Below are 24,718 nucleotides of genomic sequence, written 5' to 3'. Positions count from 1 at the left end.
AGCCTGCTGAACACACAGCTGCTGGAGGAGAAGGGGTGGGGTTTCGATCCTCGCCAAACTATGAGAACACTGTAACTGTGAGGTCAAGTTCCTGGGAAAAAGGATTACTCTGGTGCTGGAGCAGCTCCCTATCTAACCCTGTGGCCCTCCTTACCGGGTATCCATTGAGAGGCTGAAAATACAAGTTTGTGTCGGTGATGCACACGTGTCCGGGATTCGTCACCAGCGGTGTCACCATTTCGGCTTTACATTCCATGTGCAGCTTTTCAGAAACACTCTGAAATCTGACCATACAGTTTTCAGCAAAAGTAAGAAGAATCATAAATCAATCTACTTCCTAGGTTTCACTTTCTCGAAGGGAGCTACAGTGTGACTATGCACGGGATCTGTCTGAACACTACACTTAATACAAGAAAAATGGGTGTTATAAACTGGTTGCTTAAATAAAACTGACATTCTTAAAACAAAAACAACAAAACAAAAAACCTGACATTCTTTTAAGTGGCTGAGTAAACTCAAACAACAACAGATGAGTTTATCACAGACGAGAAGACACAAATAAGTAATACCAAACAACCTTCCACTATTCTTCCTCCCCAAATAAACTGACCTTGAAACTATTCTTATATTAACATATTTCTCTATTGTTGGGTCTCTCAGTCCTAGTTTTTGAGTCACAGGTGCCATTTACTTCGCACAGCATTGGTAAGGCCTCGAGTCCATAATTACAATTACTTGAACGTCAGTTCCAAGGTATGTTCTTTTATGGCTTTACTGTGGTAAAACCAGTCAAATGTGATTTTTCCACTACCCCTCCTAAATTATTTAACTAGTCAAAAAAATCCATTGTCTTTTTCCTTTACTAATTAGTAAAAAAAAAGGGGCGGGGGGAAACAACCAAGTCATCAACCGGGTAAAGAATAAATCACCACATTGTTAGCAGTAACAATGGCATGACATCCCACAGGACAGACTTCTACCTCCTTAGGGAGTGAAGGGGACCTCCAAGCCGGCTAGACACACACACTGGCTAGAAGAGCTTCACAAGCCTTTTCAAAAGCTGTCAGGAAGCTTAAGATGCAAAGAAACCGGAATGAAGAGAGCAGCGGCTGGGTGATGGCAAGAGGCGCCGCCTGTGGCAGACAGAAGGGGAAGGGCTGCGGATGGAGAGAGGTTTAGAGGGAAGCAGAATGCAGTCAGGCCGGGAGAGCAGAGGCACAAAAATGCTGCCACTAGGTGGAGAGCAGGGGGGAATGATCCAGGGATCAGAAGGTTTGTGGCTCAGCTGCAAGGCACGAAGGTGTCTCCAAGGTCCTTCAAGCGCTTAGATCCTGAGCCCCTCTGGAAGAAAATCTCCATCGCTTCCCAAAAGAACTGCAGGCAGCAGAGATGGAGAAGTAGATAAAATTCAGTAAAGTCAAAAGTGGGGTCTTTGAAAGGTTAATAAAATTGGCAACCACCTGGCAAAACTGATAAAGAAAGAGTAAAGGCAAAGCCTTGGTATAAAGAGGACCAGCACTACAGATCCTACTTACATCAAAAGGACCTTAACAGCTTCATACCAATAAACCTGGTAAGAAGAGGAAACATTTTTTTGAAAACCACAACTTACCAAACAGGCACAAGAAGACACAAACAACCTACACAGTCTCATGCCTAGTAAATAAATAAGTAAGAACACTCTGGCTGTATACTTCACCAATAAATTATGTTAAAATTTTTAGGAAGAGATACAATCCAACACACTCTCAGAAAACAGGAAGAAAGAACATCGCTACACTGATTTGATGAGGCTGACCTAATCCTGATAGCAAATCCTGACAAATACATTAAAGGTTTACACAGCAATATACCTCTTGAGCACAGATGCAAAAACCCTTTACAAAACACTAGCTAAGCAAATCCAGTAATATCAAATCATGTAAAAAGATCATATATCTGGGGCGCCTGGGTGGCTCAGTGGGTTGGGCCGCTGCCTTCGGCTCAGGTCATGATCTCGGGGTCCTGGGATCGAGGCCCGCATCGGGCTCTCTGCTCAGCGGGGAGCCTGCTTCCCTCTCTCTCTCTCTGTCTGCCTCTCTGCCTACTTGTGATCTCTCTCTGTCAAATAAATAAAAAAAAAAAAAAAAAAAAAAAAAAAAAGATCATATATCATGATCAAGTTGGATTTAGCCCATGAACAAGGTTGGTTAACACTGAAAAAAATCAATCAATATAATTCACAACATTAACAGAATAAAGTGGAAAAAATATGGTCATTTCAGTAAGTGCAGAAAAAAATATTTAACAAAACTTTAAAACTATTATTGAAAATACTCTCAGCAAACCAGGATAAAAGTTTCTTCATTCTGATAAAGGGCATTCATGAAAAACCTCGGCAGCCTCATTCTTTGGTTATGAAATAAACCCTTCTCATGTAAGATTAAGAACAGAGCAAGGATGTGCTCCCATCACATCTATTAATTAAACAGTACAATGAAGCAAGACAGAAGTAAAAGCCATAAGGATTTCTGTGGAAAGGTCATTATCCACCGATTAAACAAGCAGGTATATAGAAAACTCTATGCAATCTATAAAACACCCACCAGGACCAATGAGTAAACCTGGAAATGTCACAGAATACAAGGTGAATGTTTAAAAACAACAACAACAACAAACACTGTATTTCTATATGTCAGTCACAAATAACTGGAAAAATCAAATTAAATAACATCCAAAAAATCACCAGTCTAGGAATCCGTTCAACCAAATGCGGCCACGTCGACAGAGTGAACATGTTAACAGTGGTTCGGGAAAGCAGATGAGGGCTTTCCTCTGTGGGCTCTCCTTACACCTTCTGTCTACATCTAAAATTCGCCCCAAATAAAGTAATTTAAAGGGGATGTTTTGGGGTACAAAAAGGAGAAACTTGACTCTGAAACTAGAAATCACACGGTGTGAGAGAATCATCGGTACCCGAGTATTACAAGAGTAGAGGAGGCCAGAGAACGCCCTTCGGAGAGACGCGTGTTGACGTAGTTATGGGTGAAGTGTCATGGCGTCTTGGAACTCGAGTGATTCTGAAGGAGCGTATTTTACACACAATCCAAACACACACATACATGCACACATTACCTACATGTATACGTGCGTATAACCCATAGACAGGCACACGCACCTTCTCACAGAGCAGGCACGAACTAAAGCACATCTGACAAAATGTTAACAAACCAACGCCGGGTGACCCGTAGGGTATCTGTGTTCATTAGGTTTCTCTTTCAAATTGTGGGGATTTGAAAATTTTCAGAATGAACAGTAGGGAAAAATAAATATAGTTACCCTTCATTTCTTCAATAAGAAAGTTATTTTCTCAGAACTATGATGAAAGCTTATTTTGGCAAAAGTTTATTTTTTTTCTTTGAGAGGAAGTATATAGCACTGGAACATCTTATTTTATACGGCAAAAGTTTCTTCTCCAAATTCTTCAGCCTAACATTTTAGGGACTGGATTTAATTACAACTTCCAGAGTGAGCCATTTTCTAAATTAATGTCACGCTGAAGCCCAGGATTGAAAAAATCGCTACTCAGAAGAATTATGCATTCTAAGTAGGTCAAAAGAAGCTAATTCCTCTTACTCCTTTTCCTTCCTTAAATGGAAGCTTTTCTTCCCCCTGGCAATCCACTTACCTAATATATCCTGTAAGTATTAAAATAGAAAGAAAATTAATGCTATGCAGGTGAAACAGAAAAAGGAACAAATATAAACACAAATACATTATTGGCCAGATGGCTTTACTGGCAAGTTCTTCAAAACTTTAAAATGTAGTGTGAGGGTCACAAGTCTCACAAAGATAGCAATAAAACAGAGTATTACAAACTGACTTTATTTATAAAACATACGCGTCTAACCAAAGCCAAGTATATCATAATCCATAAATGAATCAATTCAACCAATACAGTCTACGTTGTCCTAAGCTGTAGTGACCTATAGGTTTAGCAGAACTCTAAGATAAGAATCTAAAACAAAAATATTTAGGGAATAGGGCCTGCAACAATTTGTACTTAAGATTTTGTACATATTAAAGAGTTATATATTAAAGTTAATGGAACTGATCACAAAGTTTAGCAGGGTTGCTGAAAACAATATGAGTACACAAACATCCACTGCATTCTACAGATCAACAATAAACAGAAAATGAGCTTTTTAGGACATCATTTACAATACCATCAGAAACGTGTACTAAATCCAGCACGAGAGAGGAAAGACCTTTATGGAAAAAAGCACAAGGAAGACATGAAAGAAGGCCTAAAGAAATGAGAGGTCACTGCGGTCACAGTCAAAATCTGAGAGCTTTCTTTAATGGAAGTCGACAAGCTGTTTCTACATATACGGAAGTGCAGCATAAGGCCGAGATAGTGAAGACAAACAAGAGGTGAGGCCCAGAACCTGCAGATGCCAAGAGTTGTTACAAACCTACATGATTGATACGTGGTATTATAGACGAGATGCAAAGCTACTTAGTATAAAGCAAGAGAGAAATAAGAGAACGGGTTCATATAAAATGTAATTATTAAAAAAAAAATTATTTGCAGGAAATAAATTGTATATTTAGAAAAACCAAGAAAATCAATGGAAAAAACCAGTAGGAATGTAGTCTCCTGGTCCCTGCAGGATGACTTAGTAAGATACTGATCACAGCCTGAAGGGTCAGGAAAGACTTTGCAGAACTACCAACAGCTAAGCTGAAATCAGGTAAGTAAGTAAGAGTCATCCAGGTGCAAAAGAGGAAGGAGCCCGAGCTGGGTAAGCACAGACAACACCAAAGGCTCCGAGGGAAGAGACCATGGGCATGCTTGGGGTCTGCACAGATGCAAAGAGCTGGCACACAGAATTCGAGACAAGCTACCAGCGACTAGAGTAGTGTGCAAGGGCTAGATCTTAAGCCATGGAAGGTGAAGATTTCACCCTGAAGGCAATGGAAAATCTTGAGGAGTTTTAAACAGACAAGTGATATAGTTAAGTTCTTTAGAAAAACCACATTTTCAAAGTACACTCGGTGCAGAAGGGAAGAGAGGACAGGAGAAGGGAAGACTGGGGTCAGGTGGACAAGCGAACAGCTGTTATGATGTTCTGACTGAAGGTGATGGTGGCCAGACCTCAGGCAATAACAGTGGCAAAAGATGGTGACAGACTAGAAGGATCTTAGGGAGCATCGGTCTGTCAGCCTGGCTGACTGACCAAAGTCAGGATGGAGAAGCGGAGGCCAGGGCCATTCCTGACTACACGTGGGTCTGGATGCTGCAGATGGTCACATGGGCAGTTTGGGACAAGCTGAAGCAGGCATACAGGTGTAAGAAGTCTTTTAGAATCAGGGAGAGAGGGGCACCTGGCTAGCTCAGTTGGTTAAGCGCCCAACTCTTGATTTTGGATGTCCTGGGATCCAGACCTACATCAGGCTCCACGATCAGCAAGGAGTCTGCCTGAAATTCTCTCTGCCCCCTCACTCACACGCACATGCACTTTCTCACATGAATAAATCTAAAAAAAAAAAAAAAAAAAAAAAAAAGGAAAGAAAGAAAGAAAGAAAGAAAGAGGAAAAGAATCAGGGAATGAAATCATCAACTATCATCAACTTACCTGTTTTTGTCAAATGACGTCCTAGCCAAACGTGACTGCAAAATAGCTGTTATCTATGAAAACAAAACCATTTAAAAGTAAGCATTTATGAGTAAAATATCAATACAATTTAATTCACAGTAAAGACAATTTACTTTAGAAACTCTTACCATGGCAGTTTGGTCCCCTAGTTTGTCAAGGCAGGAGGCTCTGTGAAGCTACAATATTAAAAATAAACAAAAATTTATTTTTTTTTTGCTAAAACAGTAGAAAGGTATTTCCTTAGAAGCAATGAAAAACAGCAATCATTCTGTTACTTAGTAATGGTTAAGATCACGTCTGCTTTATCTATGACTTCTTCCTAATATGCAGTTTTCAAATTCCACATACTCAAGTAAATCTGCTTCATATTTATAAAAGAAATTGTTTTTAGTGAGATGTATAAATATGATTTCTTTCTTTTTGAGTTTCTGCCCAAGTTTGCTTTGAATTCTCTGCCCCATGAATGCCCAACTGAGGTGCTGGCTTACCTGAAGCAAGGTCTCCACCACGTCTTCCACTTTCCCTGAAACATCCAGTTCGAAGACATACTCCATCTTGCCCTAATAAAAAAGGGAAATTAAATCAAATCAAAGGACGGGGAAGAAGCAAGTCAAACCATATTCCTTTAAGAATATCTTCAACCCCCTGCTGACCTGTGTGCATATCTGCCCGCACCTCACCCTGGAGGGGGAGAGTAGATTCTGTCAGACTTCCTGCTACATGGATTATTTTGTCCCTTCTGCTAACTTCAGGCTTAGTTTGTGGTTCTTGTGCTAGTCTCTCGAGGTGCACAGTTGGGTTTTTAAATCTGAGACATTTATTTTCCTTAATGTAGGCAGGTATCACTACAAACTTTCCCCTTAGTGCTGCTTTAGCTGCATCCTCCAAGTTTAGGCATGTTCTGGTTTCGATTTTGTTTGTCCCAAGATATTTTTTAATTTCCCTTTTCATTTCTTCTTTGACCCACTGGTGGTTCAAGGGTGTTGTTCAACTTCCACACACTTGTGAATGTTCCTTCTATGTGTTTGTAGTTTTAATCCATGGTGGGCAAAAGGAATACTTGATATGATTTTAATCTTGAATTTATTTTTATTCATTTTGTGACCTAATGTGATATAGCCAAGAGAATGTTCTGTGTGCCTTTGAGAAGAATGTGGACTCTGCTGCTGTTAGGTTGAGTGTTCTTTGTATCCCTTAGGTCCATCTGGTCTACAGTGTTGGTCAAACCCACTGTTTCCTAAATGACCTTCTGTCTGGATGTTCTACCCGTTACTAAGTGGGGCACTGAGGACTTCTATTATTACTGGGTTGCTAACAATTTCTCCCTTCAATTCTGTCAACGTCTGCTTCAAATACTTAGGTGCTTGGAGGATGACGGAGGGGTTATATACTGTGAAGATTAATGTGATGTGTCACACACTGTCCTCTTCTCCTTGCCCCGAGGGAGAGTCTGTTGGGCTGCTCTGTCCCCTGTCTGCTGGACTATGGGTCCCCTGGAGCAGCAGCCAGATGTCCAGCTCCCCCTTGTTTTCAATGGCCCCATGCATCTAGGGCATATGCCAGCTCCTGTCGCTACTCCAAGACAGGCAAGACAGAAGCCAGTCTCTTGGGCAGCCACCACAACAGTCAGAACACTGGGTACACAGTCCAGTCTTGTCTCTCCCTCCCCAGCAGAAGTTGGGAGCTGGGAGTTCCCTCCCATCACGTGGTATTTTGCCTAGAGAGGGCCCACACTGAAAGGATGTTACCAACATCCCCATCAGCCTCAATGAGGCTCATTTCATGCTAACCTGGGTGCAGAGCCTCTTAACTGGTTTCCAGGTTTATCACAAAAGGGACCAGTCCATGTATCCTTGACTGAATCAGGGCCACCATGAGAGGAACAAGCACTTTCTATTCTGTCATCTCTCATGGTCACCATCAGTGTCACTATTCCCCTCTTTTTTAAATCTGGAAATCCTCGGGTGTTCTAATTCACACTGGAAAAAAAGTGCTTTTCTTTGCTTCAGACAACCTCCCTCCTCTCCCTTTACATAACTTTTCAGTGGGCCAAGAACAGCTTTGCCCTTCAAGTGGGTATCAGGAGAGCCTTAGGAGGGAGGGCCCTCCAGGCGATGGTTCTCAGCTTGGGAGAGAGGCATCCCGACCTCCATGAGGCTTGTGTCAATGTACGGAGGTACTATCCAACAGCAGGGGTGAAGGTATAGTAGGGGTGTCTGGTTTAGCCTGGGAGCAGGCTGCAGTGAAAGGGATGCCCCCCCCCTATTAAGAACTATCCTTCCCCAATGCCAACAGCCCCACCAGAGAGTAAGTTAATCTCATATTTGTGGTTTCTGACTAACTGGCACATGCAAGTGTTTCTTGCGCATAAAGCCCCAAGGCCGCAGTGTGTGGTCCACATGTCCCACGGGCGCGGACTAAGCACTGCAGAGACAGACATTCAGCCTGCAGGGCTCTTTGCTCAGAGAGGGTGGCTCTTCCTCTTCACAGAGGTGGCACTATGCAGAGCACTAGCCTGATGTCAGTCCTATAAAGACTCTCTCTTGGTCAAAGTTACCCTTTACTATATATTAAGCTGAAGCAAAAGAATTAAATAAAGCACAAAATGGTTAAATGTAACATCTTTGCTTCCTTGATAAGTCCTGGAAAACCAGACATTGAATTTAAGTCTACTCATAGCTTCTCCCAATTAAGAGAATTTATAAATTATGACTGAGCTCCCAAATAAGGGTATTTTATAACTTATCAGTATTTCTCAAGCATTTAAAAAAATACATTCTCAGTAATATCCAGCAAATAATCTTATAAATGATACATATTCTGATTTCAATTTCTAATCTAATAATTTAAGCTTTTTTTCTCCCTTATTAGACACATTTGTTTTTCAGTCAAAGAGTTAATTGAAGTCTCTTGGACTAAAGTCTGTGGCTCCCTTGGGTAATTTTGTTATAACTGCTGGTAAGAAGTTTCTAAACACACATAATTATTATATTTGATTAAAGATGTTAATAAAGTCACAAAAACTTATTGCTTAAAATCACTACGCAAATTGCTAGGAATAAATGAAAAGCTTTACTTACCCTTTCTATTTTATAAGGGGCAACAATGTTGTGTTCTTTAATGAAATACACCTGAGACAGAAAAATCAATACTTGTAAAATAACTAAAAATTTTCATAATAATGAGTTACCATAAATTAGTGTATTATGAAGGGAATTTAAATCATCGTCACATAATCTCAGTTTCCAAAAGTACTTGTATTAATCTTAGACTGATGTAAGAATAACAAATACTAAGTTAAAAAGAGATTCATCAAGGCAACAAGGTAGCAACAATTTTTTTTAAAGATTTTATTTATTTATTTGACAGACCGAGATGACAAGCAGGCAGAGAGGCAGGCAGAGAGAGAGGAGGAAGCAGGCTCCCTGCTGAGCAGAGAGCCCGATGTGGGACTCGATCCCAGGACCCTGAGATCATGACCTGAGCCGAAGGCAACAGCTTAACCCACTGAGCCACCCAGGCACCCCAGTAGCAACAATTTTTGAATAAATAAAATATTTAAGATGTTTTATGAATTCTGTACTTGTCCCAAGTAACCAAGTAGATGGGTGAAAGAAGCTAATCTAAGTGCCTATTTTCTAAGAAATGGGTGAAACAGAGTTACTATGGTATGAAATACATTTATTAACATCAAGAAATTTCTCTAGAGGTGATCTGGGCACACAGTGCCTCATACACACAGCCAGCTGTTTACATTGTAGGTCAGTAACCATGTCCAACAAGCAGTGTCACCCCCAGAGCCATCAACATGGAGCTGGTCCCGTTAGCCCTGCCTTCCCTCCTGTTTCGGTGAAGGGTGTGCCTGGGTCCTCAAAGCTAGTCACTGGACTAGGCCACAGAATGCAGACCTCCCTCTACATGTCAGCTATTCAAAAACTTTGGTTGTGTAATATGCTCGCTGCACTTTCTCCCATTTGAAACAAACCACTGATACAAACCCTCCCTTGGTCTTATATCCTTCTTTTGCCATTTCTGTTCCTCTTTGTGGCAAAACCCTTTGCAAGAGCTGGTTGTACTGTGTCTTGGGCTTAAGACAGGTTTTCAGCTGCACCATGTTATGGAAACCCAGTCATGAGAAGGTCATAAAAGGTGCAGAGGATCTCCATGTCACCAAACCCAGGAGTTTGTTCTAAGGTCTTCCTCGATTCTGCTTCTCAGAGCATGTGAGAGAGCTCACGGTTCTCCTAAAGCAGTTTCCCAGATGGTTTCCAGCCGTTGGCTCCTGGCCCTCCCCAACCTCACCCGCTGCTCCTACTGTCTCCCTTGCGACCCTCTGTCTTCCCAACCATGCCCTGGCAGAGCTGCTGGGCCTCTGCCCTTAGACCCTCTGTGCACACCAGCCCCTGGGAGTCCTCAACCAACCCCAGGGTGTTACCCACGCTAACCCGTTCTCTTTCTCATCTCCGTCTCCTCCTGGAGACCCCCACACTAACGCTCCCAAATGCCGACCAGGCTTTTCCTCTCAGAGGCCACATTCTAATCAAAGCCTGTTCTTCTCCAGGCTTCTTCACAGCAATAAAGGGCATGGCTATCCACCCTGCTGGGAATCATTCCTGATGGCTTTCCCTTGTACCTTGCAACTTCCCTTGTATCGTGCATCTGTGGGGTTTTCCTTCAGAATACATGCAGACGCTGACCACCTCTCACCCTGCCATCACTACCATCCTGATCCAAAACCCCTGAGTTCTCAGCACCCCAAAAGGCCCTCATGCTTCTGCTCATGCCCCCTGCCCCTAGCATATTCTCTACCTGGCCTCCAAGAGTTGTGCAAATACATACAAAGCAGGGGGCACCCCTCCTCTTCTCAGTTTTCCAGGGGGGGTTCGCTTTTGTCCTTTATTTGGACTCTTAACTCTGGCCCGCAGGCTCTCTGTGACATGGTCCCTGCCACCGCTCAGACCTTTGTGCCTTGCCCCCGGCACCCTCCTCCTCACCGCACCTGCCGCCCACCAGGATGCTCCCTCTCAGGGCCTCTGCAGCTCAGGGCACTGCCTGGCTCATTCGCTCAGCCCTCCAGCGGTGTGCCTTCACGCGCCGCCGCCCTGGTGGTTCTATCCACCGCAGCACACGAGCTCCTCATCCTCTAGCCTTCTGTCCTGTCGGCATTGTCTTCATTATAGAAGATGTCTGCTTAAAGTCTCTTCCCCGATCTCAAGGAAAAGTCCTTGGGGAGAGGGGCTTTTGGTATTTTGTTTTTCCCATAGCTTCATAACCTTAAGTATATTTCCTGGATATAAAAATGCATGACAAAAACTATTATTTACACACATACACCCTTCTTTATTCTAAAATTTGGAAAGCAAATCTGGAAGCAAAACTCTCTAATACTTGGAAAACTTTCTAAAACTTTCTAAAATTTGGAAAGAAAATTTGGAAGCAAAAGAAGCAAAATCCTCTAAAAGCCTAAAGGACCATAACATTATTTCTGAAACACTGTGACCACTTAAGGTAAAAAGTTGAGTTTTGGGGTTTTGTTTTGGTTTGTTTTGTTTTGATTGTATACTTAATCCAGGAAGCTTGAAATAATTCTAGAAAGAGTAACTAATGACTGGTCACCCCTAACTGTGAAGCCGGTTTTGAGTTTGCCTGGCATGACACCTCTTCTAGTAAGTTTGTAAATAAAGTAAAATGGGTAATTTTTATAATGGAAACCATACTTCTAACTGAAAAAGTACTTCTTCCTTTCCAGATATGGACTTTCTAACAAGAGACCATGAAGCAGAAGGATACTTCAGAAACAACAAGAGCACAGGTACAGGCCTGAATTATTAATAATTGTGTTCTGCTCCCCCCGCCCCCACAACCCAGAGTAGCAGATGGCTACAAGCATTTGCCTCTATGCCGGTTAAAACAACATGAAGTCAAAGATAGGCTGTGAAATGCTTTCTTCCTTAAGATTCATTGACCTGTGGAAGGAAGACCTAGAAAACTACCTAATGTGGTATCTCCCAACTTTTTAAAAATATTTTTCAAGATACGTTAAAAAGTGCTCCATGAAAAGAAGAGGTAAGTGGTCCAAAAACCACTGGGAGCACCTCTGCTCCCAGCCTTCTTCCTCCCTGAGATGCTCACGGTGCTTCCTCCAGACCCTCTCTCTATTTGCTGAGGCACTGAGTCAGGTCCCGAAGTAGAGAAAGCCATATCTTTGCTTCCCACAGCTTCTCCTACACTTACCTGAGTGCGGAAGGATGTTCCTTGGAACACTTTATGGAACTAGGGCTCTGGACATAGTTGGGGCAACATGATCTCTAACCCTCTCACCTTAGAGATGAACAAGGTAAAAATCCAGGGCAAAAAGCACGAGAGAGAGTCCCTCCACTCCCATCTTATTTGTAAGTTAAGAAAAAAACAAAACTAAACTAAAATAGATGAACTACATGTATGACAGGAGAAAAACTGTGTTTTTTCTCCGTGTTGCTGGTATTAAGCATGACACTGGGAACATATATGTATGCCGAATAAATTTGGAATGAGAAAAGGTCAGGACCCCAAGCCTCCTAACTTTTACGAGATGGCACATCCTGAGTTGGGGCCTCGGTTGTCACCAGCAGTCACCCTGAGATCCCCCTCAGGGCTGTGCTGCTGGCCTCCCACCTTCTGAATGGCTCAGAAGTTGCAGGAGAGACTGCAATGCTTCCAGCTCAACCCCCACACTCTGGCAGGACTCCTGAGGATAAAGCCATAAACCTGTAGGCATCACACAACTTTATGAACATTAAGGATCTTGGGGCACCTGGTGGCTCAGTCAGTTAAGTATCTGCCTTCAGCTCAGGTCATGATCCCAGGATCCTGGGACCAAGTCCCGCATTGGGCTCCCTGCTCAGTGGGGAGCCTGCTTCTACCTCTGTCTGCTGCTCCCTCTGCTTGTGCTACTCTAACTCTCTCAAATAAATAAAATCTTAAAGAAAAAACCAAACCCAAATATTAAGGATCTCAGAGTTTTAAATAAACTATATTTAAAAAAATATAGTTCTCAATGGTTAAATCTTAAAAACATGTAAACATCTATGCCAACAGTCTTCATCTGAGATTTCTACAAATAATGTCAGTGCTAAAGAAAAAAAAAGTGTGTGTGTGTCTGTGTCTGTGTGCCTGCTTTCACTCAGGTTAGAAAAAAATATTTACTATGTGTTTCTTACCTGACTGAAAATGAGTGAAATCTCCCCGGATTTTGCCCTACAATGCAGAAAAAAGTCATTAATGTATAAACTTATTTTGGTAGAAGTAAAATTAAACAGTTAGTGAGAATGACATACTTTGCAAAGTGTCTATTGGATCCATTTTCCCCATGTTTTCCTATTTTTATGCAATCTCTCAAAGGAATCTGGATAAAAATTGAGAGAAATATTATAAAAATAAGCAAGATAAAATATACACAAAAAGTAGGAATGTCTCTATTCAAATTTAAAATGCATTTACCTTAATGATGGGCTGGGATATTACATCTGGTTCAAAAATAACTGATTTTGAACATATTTTTAAGGAGCCTCTGATTTTCCTAAGGATCAAAGTACAAAGGATTATTATTAATGAACACAATGAAAGTCAGAAAAGAATCATAATATATTTTAACTAGAAAGTAGAGAACTAAAGCATTAACTGAAAGAACAACAATATAATTATTTTAATTACATTGACCCCAGGCCGATGGTTTGCCAACCCAATCCTATTAGGAACTGAAATTTTTATCATTCCTTTTGTTTATTATCCAGAATTCATCAACAAAGAACAACTTTACAGTATATATATATATATATATATATATATATATATATATATATGAGATCTGGAGTATAGTATTTATCTATGATTTGAAGTACAATTTGTACAAAGAAAGCAGAAAAAATAGCTTGATTCTTTATCTCCCATTCATTAAGTTTTAGAATAATGAGTTGGTGTCCTAGGAGCCCTGCCAGGTGATATAAACATCTCATGTACTTGTGGATTCTAGTGATTCTGACACATTTCCACCACTACAGGCATTGCTCTTTTTCAGTGTTCAGTTTTTCCCACTTGTTGCCTAATTTTTCCAGTGGGCTCTTGTGCCCTTTTCATTCAATGTGCGGTAGTTTCTGACACCTCCCTTACTTGCCAGTAGGACAAGACGGGCCAGGCTCACCTTGCACCCTTCCTGCCCCAGACTTAGATTCAGCAACTTCTCAAAGAGCCCTCATTCTTTTTTTGTGGGAAGTGGTATGGACAGCACAGTCTCAGTGCTCATGGCTACCGGGTTGTTTCTAGGCCTTTCCAGAGGGGAGAGCTAGAAAATACTTTCTTTTATTTTTATTTTTTTTAAAGATTTTATTTATTTATTTGACAGACAGAGATCACATGTAGGCAGAGAGGCAGGAAGAGAGAGAGAGGGGGAAGGAGGCTCCCTGCTGAGCAGAGAGCCTAATGTGGGGCTCAATCCCAGGTCTGTGGGATCATGACCCGAGCTGAAGGCAGAGGCTTTAACCCACTGTGCCACCCAGGCGCCCTGCAAATACTTTCTTTTAAAAGAAAAGTATATGAACCTATACAAACATTTCCAATTCAAATATAACATTAGGTTTTTAATTTAACTTCTTTACTATTAGATTTGTAGGTCTTTCATCCTGAAAGTCTTGTCTTTTCATAGACATATTATTCATTTACTTCATTTAACTATATAAATCTATGTGCACATGTGAATAAGCCAGTTTCAAAATAATAATACCCAAATTACTAACAACAATATTACAACTAAAACATTTACAACCTCTTTTTGCAATTCTTTTTCAACTTAGGCCGTATCTCACCAGAGACACAAATTACTATGTTGTGAAGCTGATTACAATAATTCTCTGTGGTTAACCTTCCAACATACATATAGTTAAGTTCACTTGTTTCATTTTCTCTTTGATTTTATAAGGTTTACTGTTTCTTCTGAAATGTTAAGTCTATATTAAAATATATTTAAAATATTTCTACAGTTCCAAAGGCAAAATTATAAAATAAGGAACAGTCAGAGAAGTCTAGTTGCCATTTTATATTATTTCTCCATCGATCCTTCTCTGTAGATAATCACTTTCATTAGCTTTTAGTTTATGTTTTTTTAAATATATAATTTAAAATGTTTTTAATTTTTTAAAATACAACCAAAAAATTATTCTTCTCCCTTCATAATTATGTGAAAGATAGCATGCAATCCACAGTACTCTGCCTCTTATTTTTCACACAGAATATATACTGGAGATCATTCCACAGCACTACACCTGTTTCATTCCTTTGTTACAGCTGCATAGTACTCCATTACAAGGACATTCCATTGTTTATTCAATCAGTCCCCTATTGGATTATTTTCAGTATTTTACAATTACAAGTAGTGTTATGATAAATAACCTTGTACATATTTCCATTTCTATATTTCCCATGGTAAGATAGTGAGATAGTTCCCTACAAGTAGACCTGCTAGATCAATAGGTAAATGCACATGCAATGTTGCTAGATATCACGAATTTACTTCCATGGGTCGTACCACTGAACTCCATTAATAACTTAAAAATTATAAAAACAGGTTTTGGGTTGCTAGCTTATATTGGTGTTTTAATAATAAACAAATGCAAAAAAAATAATAAACAAATGCACTTAATTTTAAGCAAAATGTTTTACGGTATACAGCAGAGGAGTACTGGGAGGAAAAACAGAGGTATGGAATTAGGGAGAAGAATATGAGCAAAATTCCAGAAGAAAGCAAGGTGCTGATCTCAAGGAACAAGAATCGTCTAATTTGACTGCTAAGGAAACAGACATGCCATAAGTTCCCTAACAAAAAGCTAAGTAATTTTCTCTTTAGGTTGTGTTTAAACAAATATCACATGGCTGTGGTGGTCCTTTCAAGATAAAAGCTGAGGAACACTAAAAATTATAGAGTTTATCTAATATCAAAGTGTGATCAAGTTATGACCTACAGTTAAGGGACATCCCCAAAGGAAATCATCAGCAGATACAATTTTGTGGGAACAATTCTGATCTTAGTTAATTCCAAGTTGGCATTTTAAACTAAATACTTCATTACACGTTATTGTACACAGCTTTCAAAAAGTGTGGTGAAAGAAACCAAATGTGTTTCTATAGCAATACACAGTAATGAATACAATATAGAGAAAATTGACTTTGCGTCCAGTTCAAATCAAATTATTCATTTTGAAAGTACTGATTTTTATGCGACTCTGGTGTTTTATGATTATGACTTTATAACACCATAACCCAAATAATTGAGAGTGTTAAGTACAAAAGTGATACAAGAAAAAAGAGCTGGGATGAATCAGTCCTGTCCAGCTGAGTTAGACACTCACATTAGAGGAATTCGTACACACTGCTTCTCAGCTTTAGAAAATATCTGAAGTTATAGCAACAACTTTGAAGTCCTCCTTTCTCGTTACTCTCCCAGTACAAAAGGGGGACAAATCTATATGACCATACATTTCATTTTAAAAATATCAGACAAGGGAAATGTCTATTCACAGAGATTCAAACATCTTCCTTACCTTTCATACTGACCGCCTTTGTTCTGAATATGATTAGCTGTGTGTTGTTCAAAGTAATATTCCTCCAAGTTAAGTAGGAGCAAGGAAAATCTAAATTTGGGAAAAGCAGAACAAAATAAAACCTCATGTTTATTTTTTTAAGCACAAGAAAGCAGAATATTTAAAGCATCTGTTCCCTAAGTGATTATTCATTAAATTATCAAATACCTATAGGTGTATATTATATATTAGATGCTGTCCTCTATTCAGTGGAAGAAAGCAACAGACAGATTTGCCTAGCTGAGCAAAAGATACAATAAATAAAATTACTTATAGATGGACTTTTAAAATTCCTTTAAGAGAAACCCCAGATTTTATGAAATAAAACTTATTCTCGTCTGATCCAACCCTGGGGCTTTCCCTCCTTTGGAGTTTTCATCCTTTGTTTCTGCTGGCTGGCCACTAGACTTCCCTACCTCCCCTTCCAGGCTGTACACCCCTCCTGGTCTAGTGTTCTGCCTCATTGTTAGTTACACTTTTCCTGCTACTTCCACAAGATCATATGCCTCTGAGTGGTAGATCTCTAGATAGTTCCCTGTAATAACAAGTCTAATGCTTTGGTATTGAACAAATAAATAAATTGAACAGAATAGGATTAAGATATAGTTCCTTTTAAAATTTAATGTGTTTTAAACTTTCTTTTTCTATTTAAAGATCTTATTTATTTATTTGACAGAAAGAGAGCACAAGCAGAGGAAGCAGCAGGCAGAGGGAGAGGGAGAAGCAGACTCCCTGCTGAGCAGGGAGTCTAGCTACTAATAAGCGGCTCTATCATAGGACCCTGGGATCATGACATGAGCTGAAGGCAGATGCTCAACAGATTGAGGCGCCCAAGTGTCTTAAACTTTTAAAAACAAAATAAAGTAGCACCTGGGTGGCTCAGTGGGTTAAAGCCTCTGCCTTCGGCTCAGGTCATGATCCCAGGGTCCTGGGATCAGCCCCGCATCGGAATCTCTGCTCAGCAGGAAGCCTGCTTCCTTCTCTCTCTCTCTGCCTGTCTCTCTGCCTACTTGTGATCTCCATCTGTCAAATAAACAAATAAAATCTTAAACACACACACACACACACACACATACACACACACACACACAACCAAAATAAGGTAATAAGAAAAGGTATTAATTCAGTTGTATGGCCACAGAAACAAGTATATGGCAAATAACTGGAAACAAGTGTTTTCATCCAGGAAACCAGTGGCATCCAGAGTTCCAGGAAAAGCTCTCAGGGGGAGTGTGGGACTGGAATTCTGCTGTGTTAGGGACAGGGTCTCCAATAAACATAGCAGATTGAGCATGTGTGTCTATTTCTGTTACCTCCAGAAGAACCACTAAAATTTGAGTAGAAAATACTTTTTAAAAAACCACAGACTAAAGAAAATTGACGAGTCACAGAGGAAGATGAGAGCAACAAATTTGTGAGAAATGGAAAAGAGATGGGAGGAATCAGCAGCAATCAGAAATCAGAACGGCACACACCTCCAGTGGGAAGTGCCTATCAGGAGAAAACCAACTTAAATCACAGGACTTCCCAAAAGTCCCCAAATCAAAGATATTAGGTACAAAGGAGCCCCATGGAGAGCAAGGCTATGGAGTAAAAAGTAGGAAGACATAACCATTCCAAGTAACAGTTTGATAGATTATTATTAGAAAACACAAAATAGCTGTAAAGACCCATGGATAGGAATATTTGAAAGAGTCAGGTCTTTATAGCATGATCCCATACTGAAGCCCAACAGAAAAGGCCTGCCCACAGTGACACAGAAATTACATATTTCACACTTAAATAAGAATGAACCCAAGATCACCAGCCTCTATTATGAAAGAACTAGACCAAAACAAGCAGGACACAACTTGAAGTTCTCGAGAACTTCTCTCTAGAGAACAGGAGGTCAAAAGCCTATAATAAATATCCTTACAAAGAAGAATCTATATTCATGGAATAAGAAGACATTGCTCATTACAAAGAAAGCTGAGCCAAAAGAAAAATAACTCATAAAGACTAATGACAGCAGGAACCAGCTTTACCATCCTACTAGGTAACTTTTTATTAGCCTATTTATGTCTTTAAGTCCATGAACAAGAATTAGTCACGGGCTAAAATGCCAGAGCTCAAAGTAAAATGCTCACTATTAATACTTATTCTGAATTTCAATATAATCACAAGAGTTAGGATTGCTAGAACAATCCTTTGATGCATGGGATAATTTCCATGAAGGTTTAACTCAGAGAGATCCTTTTGAATTACCTTGACCCTTATTTTTAGGTCATGCCTTAATGACCTGAGCTGGAGCTATTTAACCCTATCTTCCCACTCCTCCTCTTAGAGAGAAGGTAAAAGAAAATAAGTATCTTTAATAAGACAATGGCATAATTTTATTTCTATGAAGCACAGGTAGCCTTCATAGACAACCAGCTCTTCCACATAATTAATAAAATAAAGTCCTATTCCTTGCAATAGGACTTGAGTGGGTCTAGAGGGTATTAAGCTAAGTTAAATAAATCAGAGAAAGACAAATACATATGATTTAATTCATATGTGGAATTTAAGAAACAAATGAATAAAGAAAAAAAGAGACCAAAAAAAAAATAAAGATTCATCTACAGAAAACTGGTGGTTGCCAGAGGACAGGTGGGTGGGGAGATGGCTGAAACAGGTGAAGAGTTTAGGAGTACGCTTGGGATGAGCACTGAGTAATGTACAGGACTGTTGAATCATTATTTTATACACTGAAACTAATATAATGCTCGATGTTAATGATACTTGAATTAAAAATAAGTTTTTTAAAAAGTAAAAAATATGCAATCCTATTATATATAATAGTATATTAATAATTTTATTTAGACATATCAATTATATATTTAAAAAATAAAAAATATTCCTATTATTATACATTATATATTACATATATAACATTACAATATATTAAGTGTCCATACTACCCAAAGTGATCTGCAGATTCAGTGGAATCCCTCTCAAAATATCAATGGCATTTAATATAGAAATAGAAAAAAAATCCTAAAATTCACATGGAATTGAATAGCTAAAATGATTAAGAAAGAAAAACAACGTTGGCAGCCTCACAGTTCCTGATTTCAAAACATATTTCAAAGCTACAGTAATCGACACAAAATCAAAATCAGCAAAAAGACAGACATATACACCAATGGAACAGAAGAGAGGTCAGAAATAACCTCACATATGCTCAAATATGAGCTCCAAGGCCACACAATAAGAAAAGGACAATCTCTTCAAAAAATGGTGCTGGGAAAACTGGATTTCCACATGCAAAAGAATGAAGTTGGGCCCTTACTTTAAGATCACATACAAAAATTAATTCAAAATGGATTAAAGACTTAAATGCAAGACTTGAAAGTATGAAACTCCAGAAGATGACTTGATGGAAAGCTTCACGACACTGTGTTTGGCAATGATTTTTTGGACAGGACATCAAAACACAGGCAACAAAAGCAAAAATAAAAGTGACCACATCAAACTTAAAAACTTCTGTGTGGCAAAGAAAAAGATCAACAGAATGAGAAGACAGCTTAAATAATGGGAAAGAATATGAGCAGACCACATATCTGATGAGGCGTTACTACGCAGGATATATTAAAAAAAAAAAAAAACAAACCAACAACTCCTACAGCTCAACAGAAACAAAATGTAACCCAATTAAAAAATGGACCTAAGGGAGGAGTCAAGATGGCGGAGAAGTAGCAAGCTGAGACTGCTTCAGCTAGCCGGAGATCAGCTAGATAGCTTATCTAAAGATTGCAAACACCTGAAAATCCATCGGCAGATTGAAGAGAAGAAGAACAGCAATTCTGGAAACAGAAAAACAACCACTTTCTGAAAGGTAGGACCGGCGGAGAAGTGAATCCAAAGCGACGGGAAGATAGACCCCGGGGGGAGGGGCCGGCTCCCGGCAAGCGGCGGAGCAACCGCGCACAAAATCAGGACTTTTAAAAGTCTGTTCCGCTGAGGGACATCGCTCCAGAGGCTAAACCGGGGCGAAGCCCACGCGGGGTCAGCGTGGCCTCAGGTCCCGCAGGGTCACAGAAGGATCGGGGGTGTCTGAGTGTCGCAGAGCTTGCGGGTATTGGAACGGGAAAGCCGGCTACAGAGACAGAGCCGACAGTAAGCTCGCAGCTCGGTGTTACCTTGAACCGGTCGCAGGCTCGGTGAGCTCGGAGCGCGGCCGGAGGTCAGGCAGACGGGAGTAACTGGGCGCTGTTCTCTGAGGGCGCACTGAGGAGTGGGGCCCTGGGCTCTCGGCTCCTCCGGGCCGGAGACCAGGAGGCCGACATTTGTATTCCCGTTCTCTGGAACTCTACGGAAAGCGCTCAGGGAACAAAAGCTCCTGAAAGCAAACCCGAGCGGATTACTCACCCCGGCCCCGGGTAAGGGCGGTGTAATTCCGCCTGGGGCAAAGACACTTGAGAATCACTACAACAGGCCCCTCCCCCAGAAGATCAACAAGAAATCCAGCCGAGACCAAGTTCACCTACCAAGGAGTGCGGTTTCAATACCAAGGAGAGCAGCAGAATTCCAGAGGAGGAGAAAGCCAAGCACGGAACTCATGGCTTTTTTCCTGTGATTTTTTTTAGTCTTGCAGTTAATTTAATTTTTTCTTTTTCATTTTTTTTTTTTTCTCGCCTTCGGGTAAAATTTTTTTTTTTAACTGTTACCTTTTTCTTTTTTAACGATTTTTTACTAATTTATCTAATATATATATATATTTCTTTACATTTTTCTTAGGTGTTTTCTTTTTTTAAAAAATTCTTTTCTTTTCTTTTTTTTTTTTTTCTTTTTTCTTTCTTCCTTTTTGAACCTCTTTTTATCCCCTTTCTCCCCACTCACGATTTTGGATCTCTTCTAATTTGGCTAAAGCATATTTTCCTGGGGTTGTTGCCACCCTTTTAGTATTTTACTTGCCCCTTCATTTACTCTTATCTGGACAAAATGACAAGACGTAAAAATTCACCACAAAAAAAAAGAACAAGAGGCAGTACCGAAGGCTAGGGACCTAATCAATACAGACATCAGTAATATGTCAGATCTAGAGTTCAGAATGACAATTCTCAAGGTTCTAGCCGGGCTCGAAAAAGGCATGGAAGATATTAGAGAAACCCTCTCGAGAGATATAAAAGCCCTTTCTGGAGAAATAAAAGAACTAAAATCTAACCAAGTTGAAATCAAAAAAGCTATTAATGAGGTGCAATCAAAAATGGAGGCTCTCACTGCTAGGATAAATGAGGCAGAAGAAAGAATTAGTGATATAGAAGACCAAATGACAGAGAATAAAGAAGCTGATCAAAAGAGGGACAAACAGCTACTGGACCATGAGGGGAGAATTCGAGAGATAAGTGACACCATAAGACGAAACAACATTAGAATAATTGGGATTCCAGAAGAAGAAGAAAGTGAGAGGGGAGCAGAAGATATACTGGAGAGAATTATTGGGGAGAATTTCCCCAATATGGCAAAGGGAACGAGCATCAAAATTCAGGAGGTTCAGAGAATGCCCCTCAAAATCAATAAGAATAGGCCCACACCCCGACACCTAATAGTAAAATTTACAAGTCTCAATGACAAAGAGAAAATCCTGAAAGCAGCCCGGGAAAAGAAGTCTGTAACATACAATGGTAAAAATATTAGATTGGCAGCTGACTTATCCACAGAGACCTGGCAGGCCAGAAAGAGCTGGCATGATATTTTCAGAGCACTAAACGAGAAAAACATGCAGCCAAGAATACTATATCCAGCTAGGCTATCATTGAAAATAGAAGGAGAGATTAAAAGCTTCCAGGACAAACAACAACTGAAAGAATTTGCAAATACCAAACCAGCTCTACAGGAAATATTGAAAGGTGTCCTCTAAGCAAAGAGAGAGCCTACAAGTGGTAGATCAGAAAGGAACAGAGACCATATACAGTAACAGTCACCTTACAGGCAATACAATGGCACTAAATTCATATCTCTCAATAGTTACCCTGAATGTGAATGGGCTAAATGCCCCTGTCAAAAGACACAGGGTATCAGAATGGATAAAAAAACAAAACCCATCTATATGTTGCCTCCAAGAAACACATTTTAAGCCCGAAGACACCTCCAGATTTAAAGTGAGGGGGTGGAAAAGAATTTACCATGCTAATGGACATCAGAAGAAAGCAGGAGTGGCAATCCTTATATCAGATCAATTAGATTTTAAGCCAAAGACTATAATAAGAGATGAGGAAGGACACTATATCATACTCAAAGGGTCTGTCCAACAAGAAGATTTAACAATTTTAAATATCTATGCCCCCAATGTGGGAGCAGCCAACTATATAAACCAATTAATAACAAAATCAAAGAAACACATCAACAATAATACAATAATAGTAGGGGACTTTAACACTCCCCTCACTGAAATGGACAGGTCATCCAAGCAAAAGATCAGCAAGGAAATAAAGGCCTTAAATGACACACTGGACCAGATGGACATCACAGATATATTCAGAATATTTCATCCCAAAGCAACAGAATACACATTCTTCTCTAGTGCACATGGAACATTCTCCAGAATAGATCACATCCTCGGTCCTAAATCAGGACTCAACAGGTATCAAAAGATTGGGATCATTCCCTGCATATTTTCAGACCACAATGCTCTAAAGCTAGAACTCAACCACAAAAGGAAGTTTGGAAAGAACCCAAATACATGGAGACTAAACAGTATCCTTCTAAAGAATGAATGGGTCAACCGGGAAATTAAAGAAGAATTGAAAAAAATCATGGAAACAAATGATAATGAAAATACAACGGTTCAAAATCTGTGGGACACAACAAAGGCAGTCCTGAGAGGAAAATATATAGCGGTACAAGCCTTTCTCAAGAAACAAGAAAGGTCTCAGGTACACAACCTAACCCTACACCTAAAGGAGCTGGAGAAAGAACAAGAAAGAAACCCTAAGCCCAGCAGGAGAAGAGAAATCATAAAGATCAGAGCAGAAATCAATGAAATAGAAACCAAAAAAACAATAGAACAAATCAACGAAACTAGGAGCTGGTTCTTTGAAAGAATTAATAAAATTGATAAACCCCTGGCCCGACTTATCAAAAAGAAAAGAGAAAGGACCCAAATAAATAAAATCATGAATGAAAGAGGAGAGATCACAACTAACACCAAAGAAATACAAACTATTATAAGAACATACTATGAGCAACTCTACGGCAATAAATTTGACAATCTGGAAGAAATGGATGCATTCCTAGAAACATATAAACTACCACAACTGAACCATGAAGAAATAGAAAGCCTGAACAGACCCATAACCAGTAAGGAGATTGAAACAGTCATTAAAAATCTCCAAACAAACAAAAGCCCAGGGCCAGACGGCTTCCCGGGGGAATTCTACCAAACATTTAAAGAAGAACTAATTCCTATTCTCCTAAAACTGTTCCAAAAAATAGAAATGGAAGGAAAACTTCCAAACTCATTTTATGAGGCCAGCATCACCTTGATCCCAAAACCAGACAAGGATCCCACCAAAAAAGAGAGCTATAGACCAATATCCTTGATGAACACAGATGCGAAAATACTCAACAAAATACTAGCCAATAGGATTCAACAGTACATTAAAAAGATTATTCACCACGACCAAGTGGGATTTATTCCAGGGCTGCAAGGTTGGTTCAACATCCGCAAATCAGTCAATGTGATACAACACATCAATAAAAGTAAGAACAAGAACCATATGATACTCTCAATAGATGCTGAAAAAGCATTTGACAAAGTACAACATCCCTTCCTGATCAAAACTCTTCAAAGTGTAGGGATAGAGGGCACATACCTCAATATCATCAAAGCCATCTATGAAAAACCCACCGCAAATATCATTCTCAATGGAGAAAAACTGAAAGTTTTTCCGCTAAGGTCAGGAACACGGCAGGGATGTCCATTATCACCACTGCTATTCAACATCGTACTAGAGGTCCTAGCCTCAGCAATCAGACAACAAAAGGAAATTAAAGGCATCCAAATCGGCAAAGAAGAAGTCAAATTATCACTCTTCGCAGATGATATGATACTATATGTGGAAAACCCAAAAGACTCCACTCCAAAACTGCTAGAACTTATACAGGAATTCAGTAAAGTGTCAGGATATAAAATCAATGCACAGAAATCAGTTGCATTTCTCTACACCAACAGCAAGACAGAAGAAAGAGATATTAAGGAGTCAATCCCATTTACAATTGCATCCAAAACCATAAGATACCTAGGAATAAACCTAACCAAAGAGACACAGAATCTATACTCAGAAAACTATAAAGTACTCATGAAAGAAATTGAGGAAGACACAAAGAAATGGAAAAATGTTCCATGCTCCTGGATTGGAAGAATAAATATTGTGAAAATGTCTATGCTACCTAAAGCAATCTACACATTTAATGCAATTCCTATCAAAGTACCATCCATCTTTTTCA

General features: G+C 39.8%; 1 protein-coding gene across 2 annotated transcripts in view; it reads right to left on the bottom strand.

Moving 5' to 3' along the window:
• Positions 1-24,718, bottom strand: part of NSMAF (neutral sphingomyelinase activation associated factor) — a 62,032-nt gene that overhangs the window by 21,734 nt on the left and 15,580 nt on the right. For both annotated transcript variants that reach the window (XM_059166390.1, XM_059166389.1), the window contains exons 2-10: positions 16,211-16,300; positions 13,119-13,197; positions 12,956-13,023; positions 12,839-12,875; positions 8,720-8,770; positions 6,128-6,199; positions 5,768-5,815; positions 5,619-5,671; positions 155-284 (exon numbers count right to left, since the gene is read on the bottom strand). In XM_059166390.1, coding sequence (XP_059022373.1) covers positions 155-284; positions 5,619-5,671; positions 5,768-5,815; positions 6,128-6,199; positions 8,720-8,770; positions 12,839-12,875; positions 12,956-13,023; positions 13,119-13,197; positions 16,211-16,300 — 628 coding nt within the window. The remainder of the gene's footprint in view (positions 1-154; positions 285-5,618; positions 5,672-5,767; positions 5,816-6,127; positions 6,200-8,719; positions 8,771-12,838; positions 12,876-12,955; positions 13,024-13,118; positions 13,198-16,210; positions 16,301-24,718) is intronic.

This window comes from Mustela lutreola, chromosome 3 (assembly GCF_030435805.1).
Source record: "Mustela lutreola isolate mMusLut2 chromosome 3, mMusLut2.pri, whole genome shotgun sequence".
Lineage (NCBI taxonomy): Eukaryota > Metazoa > Chordata > Mammalia > Carnivora > Mustelidae > Mustela > Mustela lutreola.
This window is presented reverse-complemented; position numbering and strand designations above follow the sequence as displayed.